Below are 18,717 nucleotides of genomic sequence, written 5' to 3' on the forward strand. Positions count from 1 at the left end.
ACAACTCAAAACTTGTAAAGTTAACGCACGGTTCAACGTTTCCTGATATTCTTTTTGGGAGCAACATCTTTTACAGCTGTCTGACGAATGAAATCACGTTTTGGACTATTTCAGTGAACGATCTCCCAGGCAGAGATTCATTCATTTGGAGAAAAACAAAAACAAAAACAAAACACAAACAATTAGAAGTGAAAACTTTTATGAAACTATTTGATTGATATATGTGTCTTTCACCATTGGTGTTTTTCGTCATTGTTTTCGTCAATGTGAAGCGCTTTTGATGTCTAGAAAAGCGCTATATAAATGTAATGATTATTATTATTACTATTATTATTATTATTATTAAAGCTTCACTGCCAGACTATTTTAGTGAATTTGCTTACGCCCACAGGTTAGAATCACACCAAGCAGGTTTTGGTCCTCTGTGATCTAAGCATAGCAGGATAAATACAGCTGCAGATACTAGTATTGATAATGGATCTGTGTGATTTAGGCATGTCAGCACACCTGTCAGCATTAACACAGCTGTCAATAGTACTGTTGATACTGGTTCTTTGGCACAATTGTAGGTGGGCCTATAAATGACTGGTTGGGCCTATAGGGTATAGCCAATCACATGCATGATCTGAAAAACATAGTGACCAAATAGTTAAAGAATCCTATGTACATAAGAAATATCCCACTGTAGGCAACATAATTTAGCATCAGCCACTACTACTACTACTTTCGGCTGCTCCCGTAAGGGGTTGCCACAGTGGATCATCCGTGTCCATTTCTTCCTGTCTTCTGCATCTTCCTCTGTCACACCAGCCACCTACATGTCTTCCCTTACCATATTCATAAACCTCCTCTTTGGCCTTCCTCTTTTCCTCTTCCCTGGCAGCTCCATATTCAGCATCCTTCTCCCAATACACCCAGCATCTCTCCTCCACACATGTCCAAGCCATCTCAATCTTGCTTCTCTTGCTTTGTCTCCAAACCGTCCAACTTGAGCAGTCCCTCTAATATAATCATTCCTAATCCTGTCCTTCTTCGTCACTCCCAGTGAAAATGAAAGCATCTTCAACTCTGCCACCTCCAGCTCCGCCTCCTGTCTTTTCGTCAGTGCCACTGTCTCCAAACCATATAACATAGCTGGTCTCACAACCATCTTGTAAACCTTCTCTTTAACTTGCTGGTAGCCTTCTGTCGCAAATCACCCCTGACACTCTTCTCCACCCACCCCACCCTACCTGCACTCTCTTCTGAACTCCCCGTTACTTTGGACAGTTAACACCAAGTATTTAAGCTCATATGCCTTCATCACCTCCACTCCTTGCATCCTGACCATTCCACTGTCCTCCCTCTCATTCATGCATATTCCATCTTGCTCCTACTGACTTTCATTCCTCTTCTCTCCAGTGCATACCTCCACCTCTCCAGGCTCTCCTCAACCTGCACCCTACTCTCGCTACAGATCACAATGTCATCTGCGAACATCATCGTCCATGGAAACTCCTGCCTGATCTTGTCCGTCAACCTGTCCATCACCATTGCAAACAAGAAAGGGCTCAGAGCTGATCCTTGATGTAATCCCACCTTCACCTTGAACCCATCTGTCATTCCAACCGCACACCTCACCATTGTCACACTTCCCTCGTACATATCCTGCACCACTCCTACATACTTCTCTGGAACTCCCAACTTCCTCATACAATACCACACCTCCTCTCTTTGGCATCCTGTCATATGCTTTCTCTAAACCTACAAAGACACAATGTAACTCCTTCTGGCCTTCTCTATACTTCTCAATCAACATTTTCAAAGCAAACATTGCATCTGTAGTGCTCTTTCGTGGCATGAAACCATACTGCTGCTCGCTAGTCGGTATCTCTCCTCTTAACCTAGTTTCATAATTATAACCTTCATAATAAACATAATTAACATCAGCCACAAAAGCATTAAAACAATTGTGTGAACAGGTGCATCAATCACCTGCTAAAAGCAAGGCACTGGCTTGGTTGTATTATCATGAGTGTATAAGAGTAATCCACTTGTTGACTTAGCTACACTGAGTTGCCTTTTTATTCAAGTATAGGTCTCTGCAGAACAACATGCTAAGTTTATTAGATACCATTCCCCACCCCTCACAATTCCAACAAGTCATGCGTCATGCATGTGTTGTGTGGTATAAAAAAGGCAGACAAGCGTTTCTAGCATCAGATAGTGTTCAACTGAGCACTGAAATGGCCTAATGAGTGAATATGGCATGATAGTTGGCATTAAGCATGCCAGTTGTAGCATCTCCAAAACAGCTGTCGCCCTGGACTCTTCACATACAACTTTTTCAAGGATTTACCGAGAATGTTGTGAAAAACAAAAAACTACTAGTAATCATCAATCCTGTGGATAAAAATGGCTTGTGGATCAGGGTGTCAAAGGAGAATGCCAAGAATCAAGCAAGAGAACAGATGGGCCACAACCAGGGAAATCAAAATTGAAGTTCAGAATGTCATCTCAACTCGCACCAATTGGACTCCGCAACTACCGAAGACCATGTCGGATGGTGATGTTGTCAGTGAATATCAAGAAAGCCCATCTCCAGTGGGCACAGGAGCATCGAAACTGGACCATTGAGAATTCAAAATTATAAACAGAGTCTACTGGACGCCACCTAGGCTGCGTAGAGTGGGTTTGGTGGACAGCTCAGAGTGCTGGAGGTGTCTTGACAAAGATGGTACTTTAGTACACATGCTTTGGAGTTGCCCAAAAATACAGGAGTTCTGGTCTGCTATACATATCGATTTAAAAAAAAATACCGGCTTAGACATCCCTTTCTCTTCCAGTCTGTTTATTTTGGGTGACCCCTTTGCATTAAGTGATTTGACTCCACCGCTTGCTGACTGGATCCAGACTGCCCTTATGTTAGGACGGAAACTCGTGGTCAAATAATGGAAAGCCTCCTCTGCACCAGCGCCAGCTTTGTGGCACACTTCTCTTGATCAGCTGGCTGCCCTAGAACAGTTATCATATAGGCTGCTTGATAAGGTGGAGGAATATCACTTGAAATGGGGGCAGTACTATTTTTATATATTGAGCGTTTAATGGCGTTTCCAGCTCATAAAAATAACAGTAACATATCACATGTAATGCAAATAACTGAGATACATTTGGTTAGAATACCTGTTGACAAGCAATGCTGTAAACTTTTAAGCACTCCATGCATCACAGTCATGTTTTTTCTTCTTTTGTTTGTTTGATTGTTTTTTTCTTTTCTTTTCCTTATTTCAGGATGTCTCTCCTATCTTTTATTTATTTTTGGTCTGGTTGTGTTTGTTTCGTTTCCATCGCATTCTGATTAAATGTCCATGTTATTTGTAATTGAAATACTTGTGCGTGTGTGTGTGTGTGTATATATATATATATATATATATATATATATATACGTATATATATATATATATATATATATACACACACACACACATACATACACAGTTAAGGTCAAAATTATTAACTTTAACTTAACTTTTCCATGGAAATGACCATAACCAAAAGTGTTTATAGTTTAATTGCTTCCAAAAGAACAAAGACAAAATCTCCACTAAGCTTGATTACGATATTTTACTGATGCGCTGAATTGAAACAAGAAATAACAAAAATGACAAGGCCAAATTTATTAGCCCTTTGACAATTAATAGTCAATAGTGTAACCTTTCTGACTCACAACTGACAACAACCTCTTATGGTAGTTCCTAACTATGCTGGCACATGTCTCTTGATGGATCTTAGCCCATTCTTTCATGGCAAATTGTTCCAGCTCATCCAAATTGCGTGGTCTTCCAGCATGGACATTAACCTTGAGCTCCCGCCACAGATTCTCAATAGGATTGAGATCTGGGCTCTGAGAGGACCACTCCAGGACCTTGATTTTGGTGTCCTTCAAAAAGTTTCGGGCCAACTTGGATGTATGCTTCAGGTCATAGTCTTGCTGGAAAACCCAGCAGCGACCTAAAGCTAGACTGGCAGCAGATTTCTTTACATTATCCTTCAAAATGTCACCATAATCTTCTTTCTTCATGATCCCATGCACCCAAACAAGGTTCCCTGTGCCTGAAGCAGCAAAACAGCCCCACAGCAATATGCTCCCACCACCATGTTTAACTGTGGCAACTGTTTTTAGGGTTGAAGGCGTCTCCTTTCCTTCGTCAAACAAAAGCAACATCCATGTGCCCAAACAGCTCAAGTTTAGTCTCATCAGACCAAAGGACAGACTTCCAAAACTCATGCCCATGTTTCAAATGTTCACAGGCAAACTTCAGTCTGGCTCTGATGTGCCGCTGTGTGAGCAATGGAGTTTTTCTTGGATGATGACCTTGAAGCCCACCATGATGAAGAGCCCTCACAACAGTCTTCCTTGAAATATCAAGTCCAGAAGAGTTCAGTTTAGCAACAATCATCTTGGCAGAGATCTGGGGATTGTTGTTGACATCTCTGACTATTTTCCTCTCCAAAGTTTTTGAAATCTTGCACTTTCTACCACACCCAGGTTTGTTTCTAACAGAATTTGTCTCCTTGTGCTTTGCAATGATGCAACGTACAACTGCTGTTCTTGACACTGTGAAATGCTTGGAAATGGCAGTATAGCCTTCCCCCTTAAGATGAGCATCCACTATCTTCTGAGTTCCAAACTGATTTCTTTACTTTTTGGCATGATGAAATTACTTCTTACAAAGAATTTAATAGTCCTTCTCAATCAAGTGTTCAAGTGCCACTAGCCCTGTTCATTGGAGTCCCTTAAGTAAAGTTCAATGCTGATTGATTGCTCAGGTGTGGTTTGAAAGCTGACTGATTGGTCAGGTGTGTTTTGAAAGCAAGAAATCACATGGGGGCTAATTTTGACCACCTCAATTTTCACTACATTTGGTATAAAGCAAACCTGAAGATTTATTTTACATTCTAAAATATACCAAATAGGGGCCTTAACATTGATGAATGTTTTACTATGTAAAGTTTTATGAATGATGCAAACATTGGGCAGAATTTTAGGGAAATGTTCCATAGTTCCTTGGGGGCTAATAATTTTGACCTTAACTGTATATATATATATATATATATATATATATATATATATATATAAACTTTGTTAAAAGAAACACTCAACAGCAGAGAAAGTGCTCAACAAATAACGAGCAAAATAATCCAGTGAGTCAACTAAATTCTTTATGAGACAGCACAAACCTGTTTCATGCCATAAGCAATCATCAGCTTTCAATAAAGCTTATTGACAGCTGATGATTGCTTATGGCATGAAACAGGCTTGTTAACTTTGTTAAAAGAAACACTCAACGATAGGGATAGTGCTAGCAAAATAATCCACTTAGTCAAGTGTTGTGTTCTTATGGACAAAGTACCCGGAGATGACTTTATGTAAAGGAGCTTTTATTCATATCTCTTGGCTGTACATGTCCACCTGACTGTCAAGGCATTGGAGAGCGCAGTTCTGAGTTTTGGCGCTTTTGCACCCAATATTTATATCCTTTCTGGGCGGGGTTACATCTGGTCAACAACATGTAAACAATAAGTAGTTCCGTATCCACAGTGAATGATAGACCATTTATCAATACACCACATTTCTCCCCAGAAACTTTAGACCTCTCATATTTTCATCTGAACAACCACAAAAAAAATAAAAACCGTTTTCCACCCACAGCAGTGACATTCTTTTTCCTATTACAGTCAACACTAAATGAACAGTTGTTTACAATCAATGTTTCTCCTAAGCAGATTATAAAGTTAACCTATCAGGTGCTCGCCTGTTTCGCTGTGGTCTGGTGCGTGGTGCTTCCGTAGCGGCAGATGCTTCATCTCTTTCCAGTTCACCACTGGGTACCACCTCTGTTTCTGGAGCCCTGACAAACACATGTTCTGCAATGTCAAATTCTGGGTCTCCTGTGTTGTCTGTGGTCTTATCTGTGATCAACTGGTCAATGTGTTTCTTGGGGGTTTGCCCCTCTACCTTGACTAAGTAAGTCACTGGTCCTAGAGCTCGCTCTATCACCCCTGGTTTCCATTTCTTCCCATCCCCTCTATTATGTAGCTGGCTAATAACACTATGGTGTAAACAATTTCACACACGATGTAGGGACCACAACGCACACACGGCTGTTCATTTCCATGCTTTACTAGGAACTCTTCTTCTGTTGGTTACAACCCAGACAACAGCAATATAGAATACAGGTGCCACCTAGTGGTCACTGGTAGAATAGCCTCATCCATACATAACATCTCCTCCCAACTAAAATATGTTGTACATCAACAATGCAAAAATCACTTCTCGGAACAAAGATTAAGTGACAAAGGCGTAATGTTACTTCCCAAAAGTACATTCAAAACAATGTTATTTTCCGGTATACATTCAGACCCCGTATTTGTTTCCCAATATTTTTATACTGAGAAGTCTCAGTCTCTTTACCACATTATCAATGTGTTTACTCAGCAGAGTAACGTGCAGGTGGTTTAGTATGTCTCACCAGATAGCGCGAGTGTCTAACAGTCTCCGCTATCTTAGTAGGTCCAGCACCAGCTGGTTCACTGGAGTGAGGTGTCTCCGTGGGGTCGATAGCCACTGGAACTGGATTAGTGTTCTCATCAGTGTGAGATGCAGGGGTACCGAGGTGACGTGTAGTACCACCAGCACTATGTTGAGGTGACATAGGGAAGCTGGTAGGAAGGTGGACTGCAGAGCTGGCAGCGTCCGCGTGTGCCTGCTCTGTTTGAGTCAACATCTGATCCACATGGCGTTTCCACACTCCCTGTGCTCCCACCTTGACCTCGTATGACACTGGTCCCGTTTGAGTCATTATAACTCCTTGTGTCCACTTTTCCTCCCTCTTCCGGTAATCACGAACAAGGACAGACTCACTGACTGCAAAGTGTCTAGCCTTGGAGTGTTGTTGACGGCGTTGCTGCTGTGAGTCTTGAGAGCGATGAACAACCCCAGCCACACTGGGTTTGAGAAAGTCCAGTCACGTGCGTAGCATGCGCCTTGTGAACAGCATAGACGGCGGTTCCTTTGTCGTGGCGTGCGGGGTGTTGCAATACGTCAACAGGAATGTGTCGAGCCGCTGTTGCACTGGTGCGGCGCCCCTGGAGGATTTGAGGGCGTGTTTGAAAGTCTGTACAAAGCGCTCGGCCAGGCCGTTCGTAGCAGGGTGATACGGCGCTGAGCGAATGTGCTTGACTCCATTGGCTTTCAGGAATGTGGCGAATTCCTCAGAACAGAACTGGAGTCCATTGTCGCTTACGAGAATGTGAGGAAGGCCGTGGCGACTGAAAAGGCCCCTCAGTACTGTGATGGTCTTGCTTGCTGTGGTGCTATCCATGATTTGCACCTCGGGCCATTTAGAATGAGCATCTACTACCACAAGATACATGTGTCCTTCAAATGGACCAGCAAAGTCCACGTGAATCCTTTCCCAAGGACTGGAAGGCCACATCCATGGATGTAGAGGGGCAAGACTCGGTTCTCTCTGACTACGCTGGCATGAGTGGCAGGAATTGGCCTGGAGCTCGATCTGAGAGTCAATACCTGGCCACCAGACATACGACTGTGCCAAGCTTTTCATCCTCACTACCCCTGGGTGTGCTGTATGTAGCTTGTTGAGCACCCGGGGCCGTAGCTTGGGTGGCACTACCACTCGTGTGCCCCACATGAGGCATCCCTGTTGGATTGTGAGGTCATTTTGACGAGTCAGGAAAACAGACAGTTCAGTATCTGTGTTTTTCGTGTTTGGAAAATGTCCAGTAGTGACCATCTCTAGTACGCGAGACAGTGTAGGGTCAGATCTAGTGTTGTTTCGGATATCAGTGGTACTGATTGGTAGTGTGTCTAACTGTGACATGTAAAACACATCTACGGTGTCTATCTTGTCATCGTGAGTGTCCGGAAGTGGCAACCTTGACAGTCCATCTGCATTAGTATGTGCTGAAGCCTTACGATACTCTATAGTGTAATCATGCGCTGACAAGAGGAGCGCCCAGCGCTGCATGCGGGCTGCAGCCATCAACGGCGTACTCCTCACTGGACTGAGAATGGAGGTCAGTGGGCGATGGTCTGTGAGTAGAGTGAACTTGTTACCATAGAGATACTGGTGAAACTTACGTATGCCAAAGACTATCCCCAGCGCCTCTCGCTCAATCTGGGCGTAGTTCTGCTCTGCTTTGCTGAGTGTTCTTGACGCATAAGCGATAGGTTTCTCTACACCATCAGGCATGACGTGAGAGAGTACAGCCCCTACCCCATAGGGCGAAGCGTCACAGGCTAGACGGAGGGGCAGCTCAGGGTTGTAGTGGGTTAGCACCTTCTGAGATACCATGAGCTCTTTCACTTTTCGGAACGCTGCCTCACAAGCTGTAGTCCACTGCCATTTCTTCCCTTTGTGCAGCAGTGCATTAAGTGGTTGCAGGATGGTTGCCAGGTCCGGGATGAAACGTCCATAGTAGTTTATCATTCCGAGGAGCGAGCGTAGTTGGTTAACGTTGGTGGGTGCCGGTGCCTCCACAACAGCGCGTTCCTTCTCTGGCGACTTGTGGAGCCCGGCAGCATCGATGATATGACCTAGATACTCTACTGACTCCTGGAAAAACATGCACTTATCCTTTTTGACATGGAGACCATACTCCTCCAGTCTCGTGAGAACGTCGTCCAGGGCTTTCAGGTGGGTCTCTTCATCTGGCCCACTAACCAGAATGTCATCGAGATAACAGTGCGTGAATGGCAATCCAACGAGCACTTGATCCATAGCCTTCTGGAACAACGCTGGTGCCGACGAAATACCGAAGGGCAAGCGGTTGTAGCAGAAAAGTCCTTTTTGTGTGGAAATAGTCAGTAGCTTCCTCGACTCCTCCACTACTTCCATCTGTAGGTATGCATTTGACAAGTCCAGTTTACTGAAGCGTTGACCTCCAGCTAGCGATGCAAAGAGATCCTCAATGCGTGGAATAGGATACTTGTCCACACAGAGTGCTTGGTTGAGGGTGACTTTGAAATCACCACAAAGTCTCACCGTGCCATCCTTCTTGTTGACAGGAACTACGGGTGTGGCCCAGTCACTATGCTCCACTGGTGAGATCACGCCAAGGTCAGTGAGGCGGGTCAGTTCAGCCTCTACTTTGGATCTCAGAGCATAGGGCACATTACATGGTGGGCAGAATTTGGGTATGCTATCAGGTTTAAGAGTCACTCTCGCCTTAATGTCTTTCATTGAACCCAACCCATCCGAGAACACAGCAGAATGCTGCTTTAGTACAGCATCTAAACTGTCTTTCTTTTCAAGTTGTACACCATACACAGTTTTTAAGTCTTTCCAGTTAAGCTTAATAGCTCTCAGCCACTCTCTACCAAATAGTGGAGCTGCATTCACTTTTACAACATACAATGGTAACTCAGCTGTTTGCTTATTCAGGTTTACTTTCACATTAATAACCCCGTCTGGTAACAAAGGTTCACCTGTATACGTCCTAAGGACTACATCAGTAGGCTGCAATGGCACCTTTTTCATTGTACTTTTATACTGTTCCCATGAAATTAAAGATACAGCAGCCCCTGTGTCTAATTCCATTTCAATTTTCTTACCATTTATTTCAGGTAACACAGATATACGTGAATATTTACCCTTACGAAACAGTGCATAACATGGCAATTTGTTATCATTGTCAGATTTAGTCCCTTCACTTGTACTTTCATTGTCACTGGCCTCCACACAATGCACTTTCTTCTTCTTGTCTCTCCCACTGTGTTTGGATGTGTTGCTTTTGCCTTTAAACTCCGGTTTCCCTTCTCTGTATTTCCTCTCTCTGCCATAGTCATTCTTGGGTTTACTTTTACACATGCGACCAATGTGGCCTTTCCTGCCGCATTGATGGCAGTCTCTATCTTTATACCAACAGTTATCACCACTATGATTTGTCTTTCCACACCGCCTGCATTTGGCATGGGATGTTTGAGAGAGAACGGCATTTACCTTTAACGAGCCGCTCAACTGTTGTGCGTCACGCGCCACTGTTTCTGCTGAAACTGCATAAGTGACCGCTTTCCGAAAGGTCAAATTGTCCTCGGTCAACAGGCGCTTCTGAACCGTTTCACTTTTCAGTCCACAAACAAACCTGTCCCGTAGTGCATCCTCTAAGTAGCCACCAAACTCACAATGCTCGGAAAGTCCTTTAAGCACAGCAACATACTGAGCCACCGACTCACCGTCCTCCTGATTCCTCTTGTGGAAACGGAATCTCTCTGCTATCACTATCGGTTTGGGGGCGAAATGTCCTTTCAACACCTTTACAACGTCATAATACGTCTTCTCCCCAGGCTTATCTGGAGCAATCAGACTGCGCAATAATCCGTAGGTCTTTGGCCCTATCACACTCAATAGAACCGGCACCTTCTTAGCATCCCTGATCTCATTAGCCAGGATATAATTCTCAAAACGTTCAATATACGTTGCCCATTGTTTACCGGATTCCTCAAATGGTTCCATACCGCCAATAATTCCCGCCATGATGCGTCCTTCTGGTTCCCTTTCCCTTTCTTCTCCGCTACAACTGCGTGGATGACTTCGTCCAAACAAGTAGAAAACTTCCCTTTTCACGGCTACTTTGGTGCCTAAAAGTTTCTACTCCACATCTCGTCGCCAATTTATATTATGTAGCTGGCTAATAACACTATGGTGTAAACAATTTCACACACGATGCAGGGACCACAACGCACACACGGCTGTTCATTTCCATGCTTTACTAGGAACTCTTCTTCTGTTGGTTACAACCCAGACAACAGCAATATAGAATACAGGTGCCACCTAGTGGTCACTGGTAGAATAGCCTCATCCATACATAACACCCTCCCCGAAAATCCCTAACCTTCACCTTCTGATTGGGCTGGAGGGTTCTAGGACTGCCTGTAACCTTTGTGTGTTTCTCTTGCATCTGTGCTGAGAATTTTGGCTTTATCAGCGACAACCTGGTTCGAACCTGTCTTTTCAGAAAGAGCTCAGCTGGGGTTTTCCCTGTGGTTGTTGATGGAGTGTTCCTATAACTAAACAAAAAACTATCAATGCACTGTTGCATTGGATACCCATATTCCTTCTGCTTCTCTAAAGACTGTTTAAAAGTCTGGACCAACCTTTCTGCCTGTCCATTGGAAGCTGGATTGTAAGGAGCGGACTTGATGCGTTTGACACCATTTTGTTCTAAGAAGGTTTCAAACTCCCTTGACACTAGCTGTGGGGCATTATCTGAAACGACCACTTGGGGGAGCCCCCACGCTGCAAAGAGGCCCCTCATTGCATCTACTAGGGCTGTAGCTGTAGTCCTGGTCATAAGCTTGACCTCTGGCCAGCGCAAGTATGCATCACTGACCAAAAGAAACTGCTGTTTCCCTTTTTCTGCAAAATCGATGTGGATTCGTTCCCATGGCTGCTCTGGCCATTTCCATGGGTGTATGGGTGCTTTGGTGGGCAGGTGTCTGTTTGCTTGGCATAAAATACAATTGTTTACCATATTTTCTATTTCCTGATCTAAGCGTGGCCACCAAAAATGGCTTCTGGCTACTGCTTTTGTCTTCACAATGCCCAAATGCTCTGCATGCAACTCTTTCAAGAGTGTAGGTCTCAGTGTCTTGGGTATGATTACCCGTAAACCCCATAACACACAGTCGGCTTCCACTGTGAGCTCATCACGTCTGTTCCAGTATGGCTTTAATTCTTCATCTGCTACATGTTTAGGCCATCCTGTCTGTATAAAATGCCTAACTTTTGTGAGCACCCTGTCTTTATCTGTTTGGATTTTAATATCTTTGGCTGAGACTGGCATTGCTTCTAACCAAGACACTCTGTACTCTGGGTTACTCGTTGGTGCTTCTCCCTGTACTGGGAGCCTGGACAGACCATCTGCATTTGCATGCTGTAAGGAGGGTTTGTAGACTGTGTCATACTGATAGGCAGAGAGGAGTAATGCCCATCTCTGCAGGCGGGCAGCGGCTAACGCTGGCACCCCTGTTGTTGGCCCTAGAATCTTTACTAAAGGCTTATGATCTGTCACTAATATGAATTTCCTTCCATATAAGTAGTCCCTAAATTTTTGTATCCCAAAAATGATGCCTAGTGCTTCTTTCTCAATTTGAGAGTAGTTGATCTCAGTCTTGCTAAGCGTGCATGAGGCATATGCGATTGGCATTCACTGCCATCTGCCATTCTATGTGCTATCACTGCTCCTAACCCATAGGCACTTGCATCACACACTAGTAATAGTGGTAGCTGGGGGTCAAAGTGAGTCAGCACTGTGTCTGATGTTAACTGGCTCTTGGCCTTCTCAAAGGCTTCCTGGCACTTAGTAGGCCATACCCATGGCTTGTCTTTCTGTAACAACTCAGTCATAGGCTTTATGATAGTGGATAAGTTGTCCATAAACTTCCCATAATATGTCAGTAGGGCTAAGAATGCTCTCAGTTCTGTGACATTCTTTGGGGTGGGAGCATTTGCTATGGCTGTTACCTTCTCTTCTATGGGGTGTAACCCTTCCTTGTCTATTTTGTGCCCTAAATATGTAACACTTGGCTGGCAGAAGGCACACTTGTCTTTGTTCACCCTTACACCTCTGTCTTGTAACCGCTCCAGCACTCGTTCTACATTTTCCCAGTGTTCAGCTTTTGTTGTCCCTGTGATGAGTATATCATCTAAATAGCACACCACCCTTGGCAGCCCCTGTAATACCTGATCCATGATGCGTTGGAATGTTGCTGGGGAGCTTGCTACTCCATATGGCAACCTGTTTAGACGATACAGCCCCTTAGGCGTGTTTATAGTTAGGTACTGCTTGGATTCATCATCCAGCTGTACTTGCTGATATGCTTGTGTGAGGTCTAACTTGGTGAAATACCTGCCACCTGCTAGTTTAGCAAACAAGTCTTGTGTCTTTGGCAGAGGATATTTGTCTACCTCTAGCCATGGGTTTATTGTCACTTTATAATCCCCGCATATTCTGACTTCTCCATTTGTTTTGGGGATACATACTATGGGAGTAGCCCATTCACTATATTCTACCGGGGTCCATACTCCTTTTTCTTGTAGTCTGTCTAGCTGCTGTTCTACTGCTGTAGTCAGTGCATAAGGCACTGATCTTACTTTGCAAAACTTGGGCGTGGCGTCGCTAACCACCTGTAACCTTGCTTTTACTCCTGAAATGACCCCCCCCCCTTGTCTCTCTCAAACACCTGGAAGTATTTCTGATACATCTCAGTCAGTGGATCTACTACCACCGGTACATGGTTCACTCTAGACCAGTCTAACTTTAAGAACTGGATCCAGTTTCTACCCATCAGTGTTGGCCCATGTCCCTTACACACTAACAAAGATAGCTGTTCTGTTTGCTCCCCTCACTGTACTTTCACTTGGAATTTACCCAACAATGGAATCGGCTCTGAATAATACATTTTTAAACTTACATCACATGGCATTAGTTGACACTTGCTAAACCTCTGTCTGTACAGTTCTCATTTATGATACTCATGGCTGCGCCTGTATCTACCTCCATTTTGATCTTTACACCATTACATCTCACCATGACCATAAATGGTCTGACATATTCATTATAATTTTTAGGCCTACCGGTAACGGAAAACAACCCCAAGTCTTTTTCAGTCCCTGTTACCTCGATGATGGTCAGCTTGTAGGTTTTGTTGGAGGCCCTGTAGTCCTCATAATCAGTCTCTTCCTCCGATGCACTTTGCTGTTCGTGGGGAGATTCCTCCCTGGTGATGTAGCGAGTCTGCCTCTCTGCAGGAGTGGCCCTCCAGCTCGTCCTAGGTCCCCGTCTGGAGCTGCCGCCGTGGTTGTCCGTCTCCGACTCCGATGATGCGGTGGACCTGCACGCCCTCTCCAGATGGCCCTTCCAGTTGCAGGCTCTGCACTGGAACTCTTTGTACCTGCATGTCGCTGCTTGATGTCCCTCTCCGAGGCACCGGTAGCACGCCGTGTCCCTGGCGCCCTTTTTCATGTCGTGTGCCGCGTTTCCGCGCGCACTGGCGCTCCCTTTGTAGCTGCTGGCTCTCACAATGTCTGTTCTCAGCGGAGCTTGCTGGAACGCTCTAAGACTGGTGGATGTGCACTCAAAATTGTTCACCGTGTCCATCACTTTAGCCCAGTTTATCTCTGGTTCATAAGCAGCACTCAACAGCTTAGTTCTCAGCTCTTTACTACTGATACTATATACTAGCTGATCTCTCAGTTGTTCTTCTAGCGCCGCGCCAAATGCGCAAGAGGCTGCTAACCCTTTTAGCGCGGCAACATACTCGGCTAGAGACTCACCACTTTGTTGCTTGCGGGCACGGAAGCTATAACGTTCGCTCAGGACATTCTTCTTTGGCACATAAAAGTCCCTCAATGCTTTAAAAATATCAGCTAGTGGCATTTCCGGTGGCTTCTTTGGCGCTACCAAGTCAGTCAGTAAAGTTAAAATCTTTGCACCCACGACGGATAGGAACACAGCCCGTTGCTTCCCCTCCTCAATCCCGTTGGCTTCAATAAACTGTGCAAAACGATCCTTGTACGTGCTGAAGCTTTCGTTAGCCTCGTTGAAGCACAAACCCGACTCACTGCTAAACACAGCCATTTCGTGACTGACGTTGCTAGTTGCTCCTTTGCTTGCTAGCTAGCACATTGCTCCGGTTAGCTCTCTCTTCTCTCACGCCTTTTTCTCCGTCTCAGAAGAAAAAGTTTTCGTGGAAGAAAAAAAAAACGAATCCCCCTTGTCGCCAGTGTTGTGTTTTTATGGACAAAGTACCCGGAGATTACTTTATGTAAAGGAGCTTTTATTCATATCTCTCGGCTGTACATGTCCACCTGACTATCAAGGCATTGGAGAGCGCAGTTTTGAGTTTTGGCGCTTTTGCACCTAATATTTATATCCTTTCTGGGCGGGGTTACATCTGGTCAACAACATGTAAACAATAAGTAGTTCCGTATCCACAGTGAATGATAGAACATTTATCAATACACCACATCAAGTAAATTCTCTGAGACAGTACACGCCTGTTTCATGCTAAAAGTAATCATCAGCTGTTGATTGACAGGTGAGGATTGCTTATAGCAGGAAACAGGCTTGTACTGTCTCATAGAGAATTTACTTTAACTGAATTATATATATTTCTGTACTTTACTCTCTCTGTAATAACAAAAATGTAATTTCTGTTATACAAAATAAGTCCAAACTTCTCAGTTTCAACATTATTTATTCAGAACATTCTTTTTATTTATTTAAAACCGGTTGTTGTAACACAAACACACAAAAAAGACATGCATGTTAGGGTTAATGCTCCTGTCTGTGCCCCTGACCAAGGCAAGGGAAAGAAGAACTGGAGTTGGTCCCCAGGTGCTGCATGGTGGTTGCCCACTGCTCCTAGCTACACAGCTTAAATGCAGAGGAAGAGTTGCCCCGCGGGGATTAAAAAAAAAAAGTAGTAGTAGGAGTAGTAAATCCCACCCACCTTGTTTTTTTTGGGAGTTGTAAATTCTCCGATTTAATTTTGGGTTTCCTACCTGCCCAGATAAAGTCTGACATGGCTCTATTAATGTCTCTAATAACATTTGGTTTTAAAATCACAAAAAGCAGAGATACAGGGTAAATTATTTTTCAGAAGAATCGTCATCTTAATAAGACTGATTTTGCCAAGAAAGGCTATAGGAAGATTCCTCCATCTTATCATCTTTTCTTTAAGATGTTTGTAGTGGACTATAGGGGCACAATTCACGATAATCGGTTGACGTTCTGGGTTAGGTAAACACGGGCCCTTTAAGAAAGGGTTTCCGGGTTGACAGGGTGGAGCTAGGAGAAGGGTTGTTGGAGCAGTGCCATGTTGCTCGGGTTGGGATTTTTGTACGGAAGAATAAATGACACGCGCGTTCGTGTAGTCAATGAGAGAAATTGTCCGTCTCAACTTTCCTGCAATTTCCACATTAGTGACCCCGACGTTTGTCTGCTGGACGTTTCCAGAGACAACACTTTATGAACATGACGACTAATGCGGTTTCTCCCAAGCTGCCGGAGTTCTGGGAGTCGTCAGCCTCGGCTTGGTTCGCCCTGACTGAGGCACAGTTCGCATTGCGGGAAATCACAGCAGACGCCACAAAATACTACTATGTGGTGTCGGCTCTCGGCAGTTCAGCAGCCAGAGTGGCGAGCCTCCTCAAAAATCCTCCGCAGCAGGATAAATACGAGACACTCAAGGCTCACCTGTTGAAAACTTTTGAACTTTCTGACGCTGAGCGGGCCAGCCGGCTCTTCTCTCTATAAGGTCTCGGTGACAGTAAGTCGTCTGAACTTATGGAGAGGATGCTGGATTTCCTGGGAGAGCACAAGCCCGACTTCCTCTTTATCCAGCTGTTTCTGCGACAGCTGCCTTAAGTACGGGCTGCTTTAGCCAACACCGCCATCTCTTCACTGTCGTGCTCTGGCCGAGGAGGCTGATAAGTTTTTCCTGGCTGGTCAACAGCACTGCGCGGCCGCGTTTTTTTCCTGCCCATTTTCCTCACTGCCCGGAGACACAACAGTCGCCGCCGCAGCAGCAGCTGCTCAACGGCGGCAAGACCACGGCCTGTGTTTTTACCACGCAAAGTTTGGACCCAAGCGGTGCCAATCTCCATGCAGTTTCAGCGCGGCGGGAAACGCTGGGGCCGGCGCTCAGTCGTAGCCATGTGTGTGGACCGAACTGGCAGCCTGCTTGTTCTTCATCCAAGATACTGTAACGTGCATGGATAAGAAGACACGCTGGCCGCTGGCTGGCGGGTCTGACCCTTTAGTCGAGCGGTTAGCGATGCCTCCTGCGGTGCGGGCGATACGGGTTCGCTTCCCGGCCGCGGCAGTTCCTGTGGTTGCGTTGTTCCCCGAATTCGCTACATTGGCGTCAGAAGTGGGATGGAGCGACCGTAAGGCCATCGGAAGCATATGCGCCCTGAGGCGTGAAGGAACTGATATGCTTAAGCGCGGGGACGCGCTTCCCTAAGGAGGGGGGTAGTGTAACGTGCATGGATAAGTAGACACGCTGGCTCGCGGGTCTGACCCTTTAGTCGAGCGGTTAGCGATGTCTCCTGCGGTGCGGGCGACACGGGTTCGCTTCCCGGCCGCGGCAGTTCCTGTGGTTGCGTTGTCCCCCGAATTCGCTACAATACCATTTCTGGACGGTGGTTCCTGTGCGACACGGGCGGATATGCCCCCCCCCCATGGAAGCCGCTGACTAGGTACGTGGAGCTGTGTTTCGGAGGACAGCGGTTCGGTTGGGACTTTGTCACGGCAAAAGTGGCCGTCCCCCTCCTCGGCGTGGATTTCCTATGCGACTATGGGCTGCTGGTGGATGTCAAAAACCGCCGCTTGATCGACGCTGTCACTTTCTGCTTGTATGCGTGTTCTGTCGGCAGAGCGGACTCCATCAGACTGTCTAGCATGCTCTCCGCCACAGACGATTTTCTCCGGCTTCTCGCCGAGTTCCCGGTTCTCGCGCAGCCCACCTTCTCATCTTCCACCGCCAAACACGGAGTGGAGCACCACATCGCCATCACTGGCCCACCAGTCTATGCTCGGGCTCGGCGCCTCGACCTGGCCAAGCTCATCGCCGCCAGGGAGGAGTTCGAGAATATGGAGGGTCTCGGCATCATTCGCCGTTCCAACAGCCTGTGGGCTTCACCCCTCTACATCGTCCCGAAGCCTGGCGGCGGGTGGCACCCGTGCAGTGATTACCGCCTACTCAACAATACGACGACACTGGACCGCTACCCAGTCCCATACATCCAGGATTTTCCCCCCCACCTGGCTTGAAAAGTCTTTTTTTCCAAAGTGGACCTCGTCCGTGGATTCCATCAGGTGCTCGTCCACCCGTTGGATGTCCCCAAAATGGCGGTGATCACACCATTTGGACTGTTCAAGTTCCTGTACATGCCATTTGGCCTCATGAACGCCGTGCAGACATTACAGCGCCTCATGGGTTCGATGCTACAGGACCTGCCTTTTGTTTTCATCTAGACGACATCCTCGTTGCCAGCACCTCCAAAGCAGAACACCTGTTCCACCTCCGGACTCTTTTCGAGTGGCTCAGCAAGCACGGGCTGATCGTCAATTCAGCCAAGTTCCAGTTTAGACTGACAACCATCGACTTCCTCGGACACCAAGTCACCAACGACGAGGTGGTACCCCTCCCATTATAGGTGGACGCCATCGTGAACTTACCGCGACTGCTCACAGTCAGGTTCCTACAGGAGTTCCTTGGCATGGTGAACTTTTACCACCACTTTATCCCCCGAGCTGCTCAACTCATGCGACCCCTGTATGAGGCCCTGAAAGGCAAGGCCGCCAAACATACTGTGGACTGGTCTGCGGAGAGGGACAATGCGTTTGTGGACACTAAGACTGCTCTGACTGATGCAACAATGCTGGCGCACCCGTCACCCAAGGCTCCGATCGCCATTACTACAGACAATTCGGACTACGCAGTTGGGGTGGTCCACAAGCAGTGGGTGAACGGCGCTTGGCAGCCACTTGCTTTCTTCAGCTGACAGGTACACCCCAGCGAACGGAAGTATAGCACCTTCGATTAGGAGCTGTCACAGGGCTACAGTTTGAGGATATGGCTTTCGATGACGCTGGCACCACACTTCTGTGCAACGGCTCCACGGGTCGGCCCGGCCTGTCATTCCC

At 46.1% G+C, this 18,717-nt stretch overlaps 1 protein-coding gene across 1 annotated transcript; it reads right to left on the reverse strand.

Annotated features, from left to right (window-relative positions):
* Positions 1–7,142: 7,142 nt before the first annotated feature.
* Positions 7,143–10,538, reverse strand: LOC130112037 (uncharacterized protein K02A2.6-like; the record flags this gene model as incomplete). The annotated part of the gene is made up of 2 exons (XM_056279343.1): positions 10,317–10,538; positions 7,143–9,170 (listed from the first exon to the last, which is right to left on the reverse strand). Coding segments are annotated over exons 1-2 (2,250 nt in total), but the record flags the coding sequence as incomplete, so codon positions are not given.
* Between the last annotated feature and the right edge of the window lie 8,179 nt (positions 10,539–18,717).

Source organism: Lampris incognitus, chromosome 1 (assembly GCF_029633865.1).
Source record: "Lampris incognitus isolate fLamInc1 chromosome 1, fLamInc1.hap2, whole genome shotgun sequence".
Lineage (NCBI taxonomy): Eukaryota > Metazoa > Chordata > Actinopteri > Lampriformes > Lampridae > Lampris > Lampris incognitus.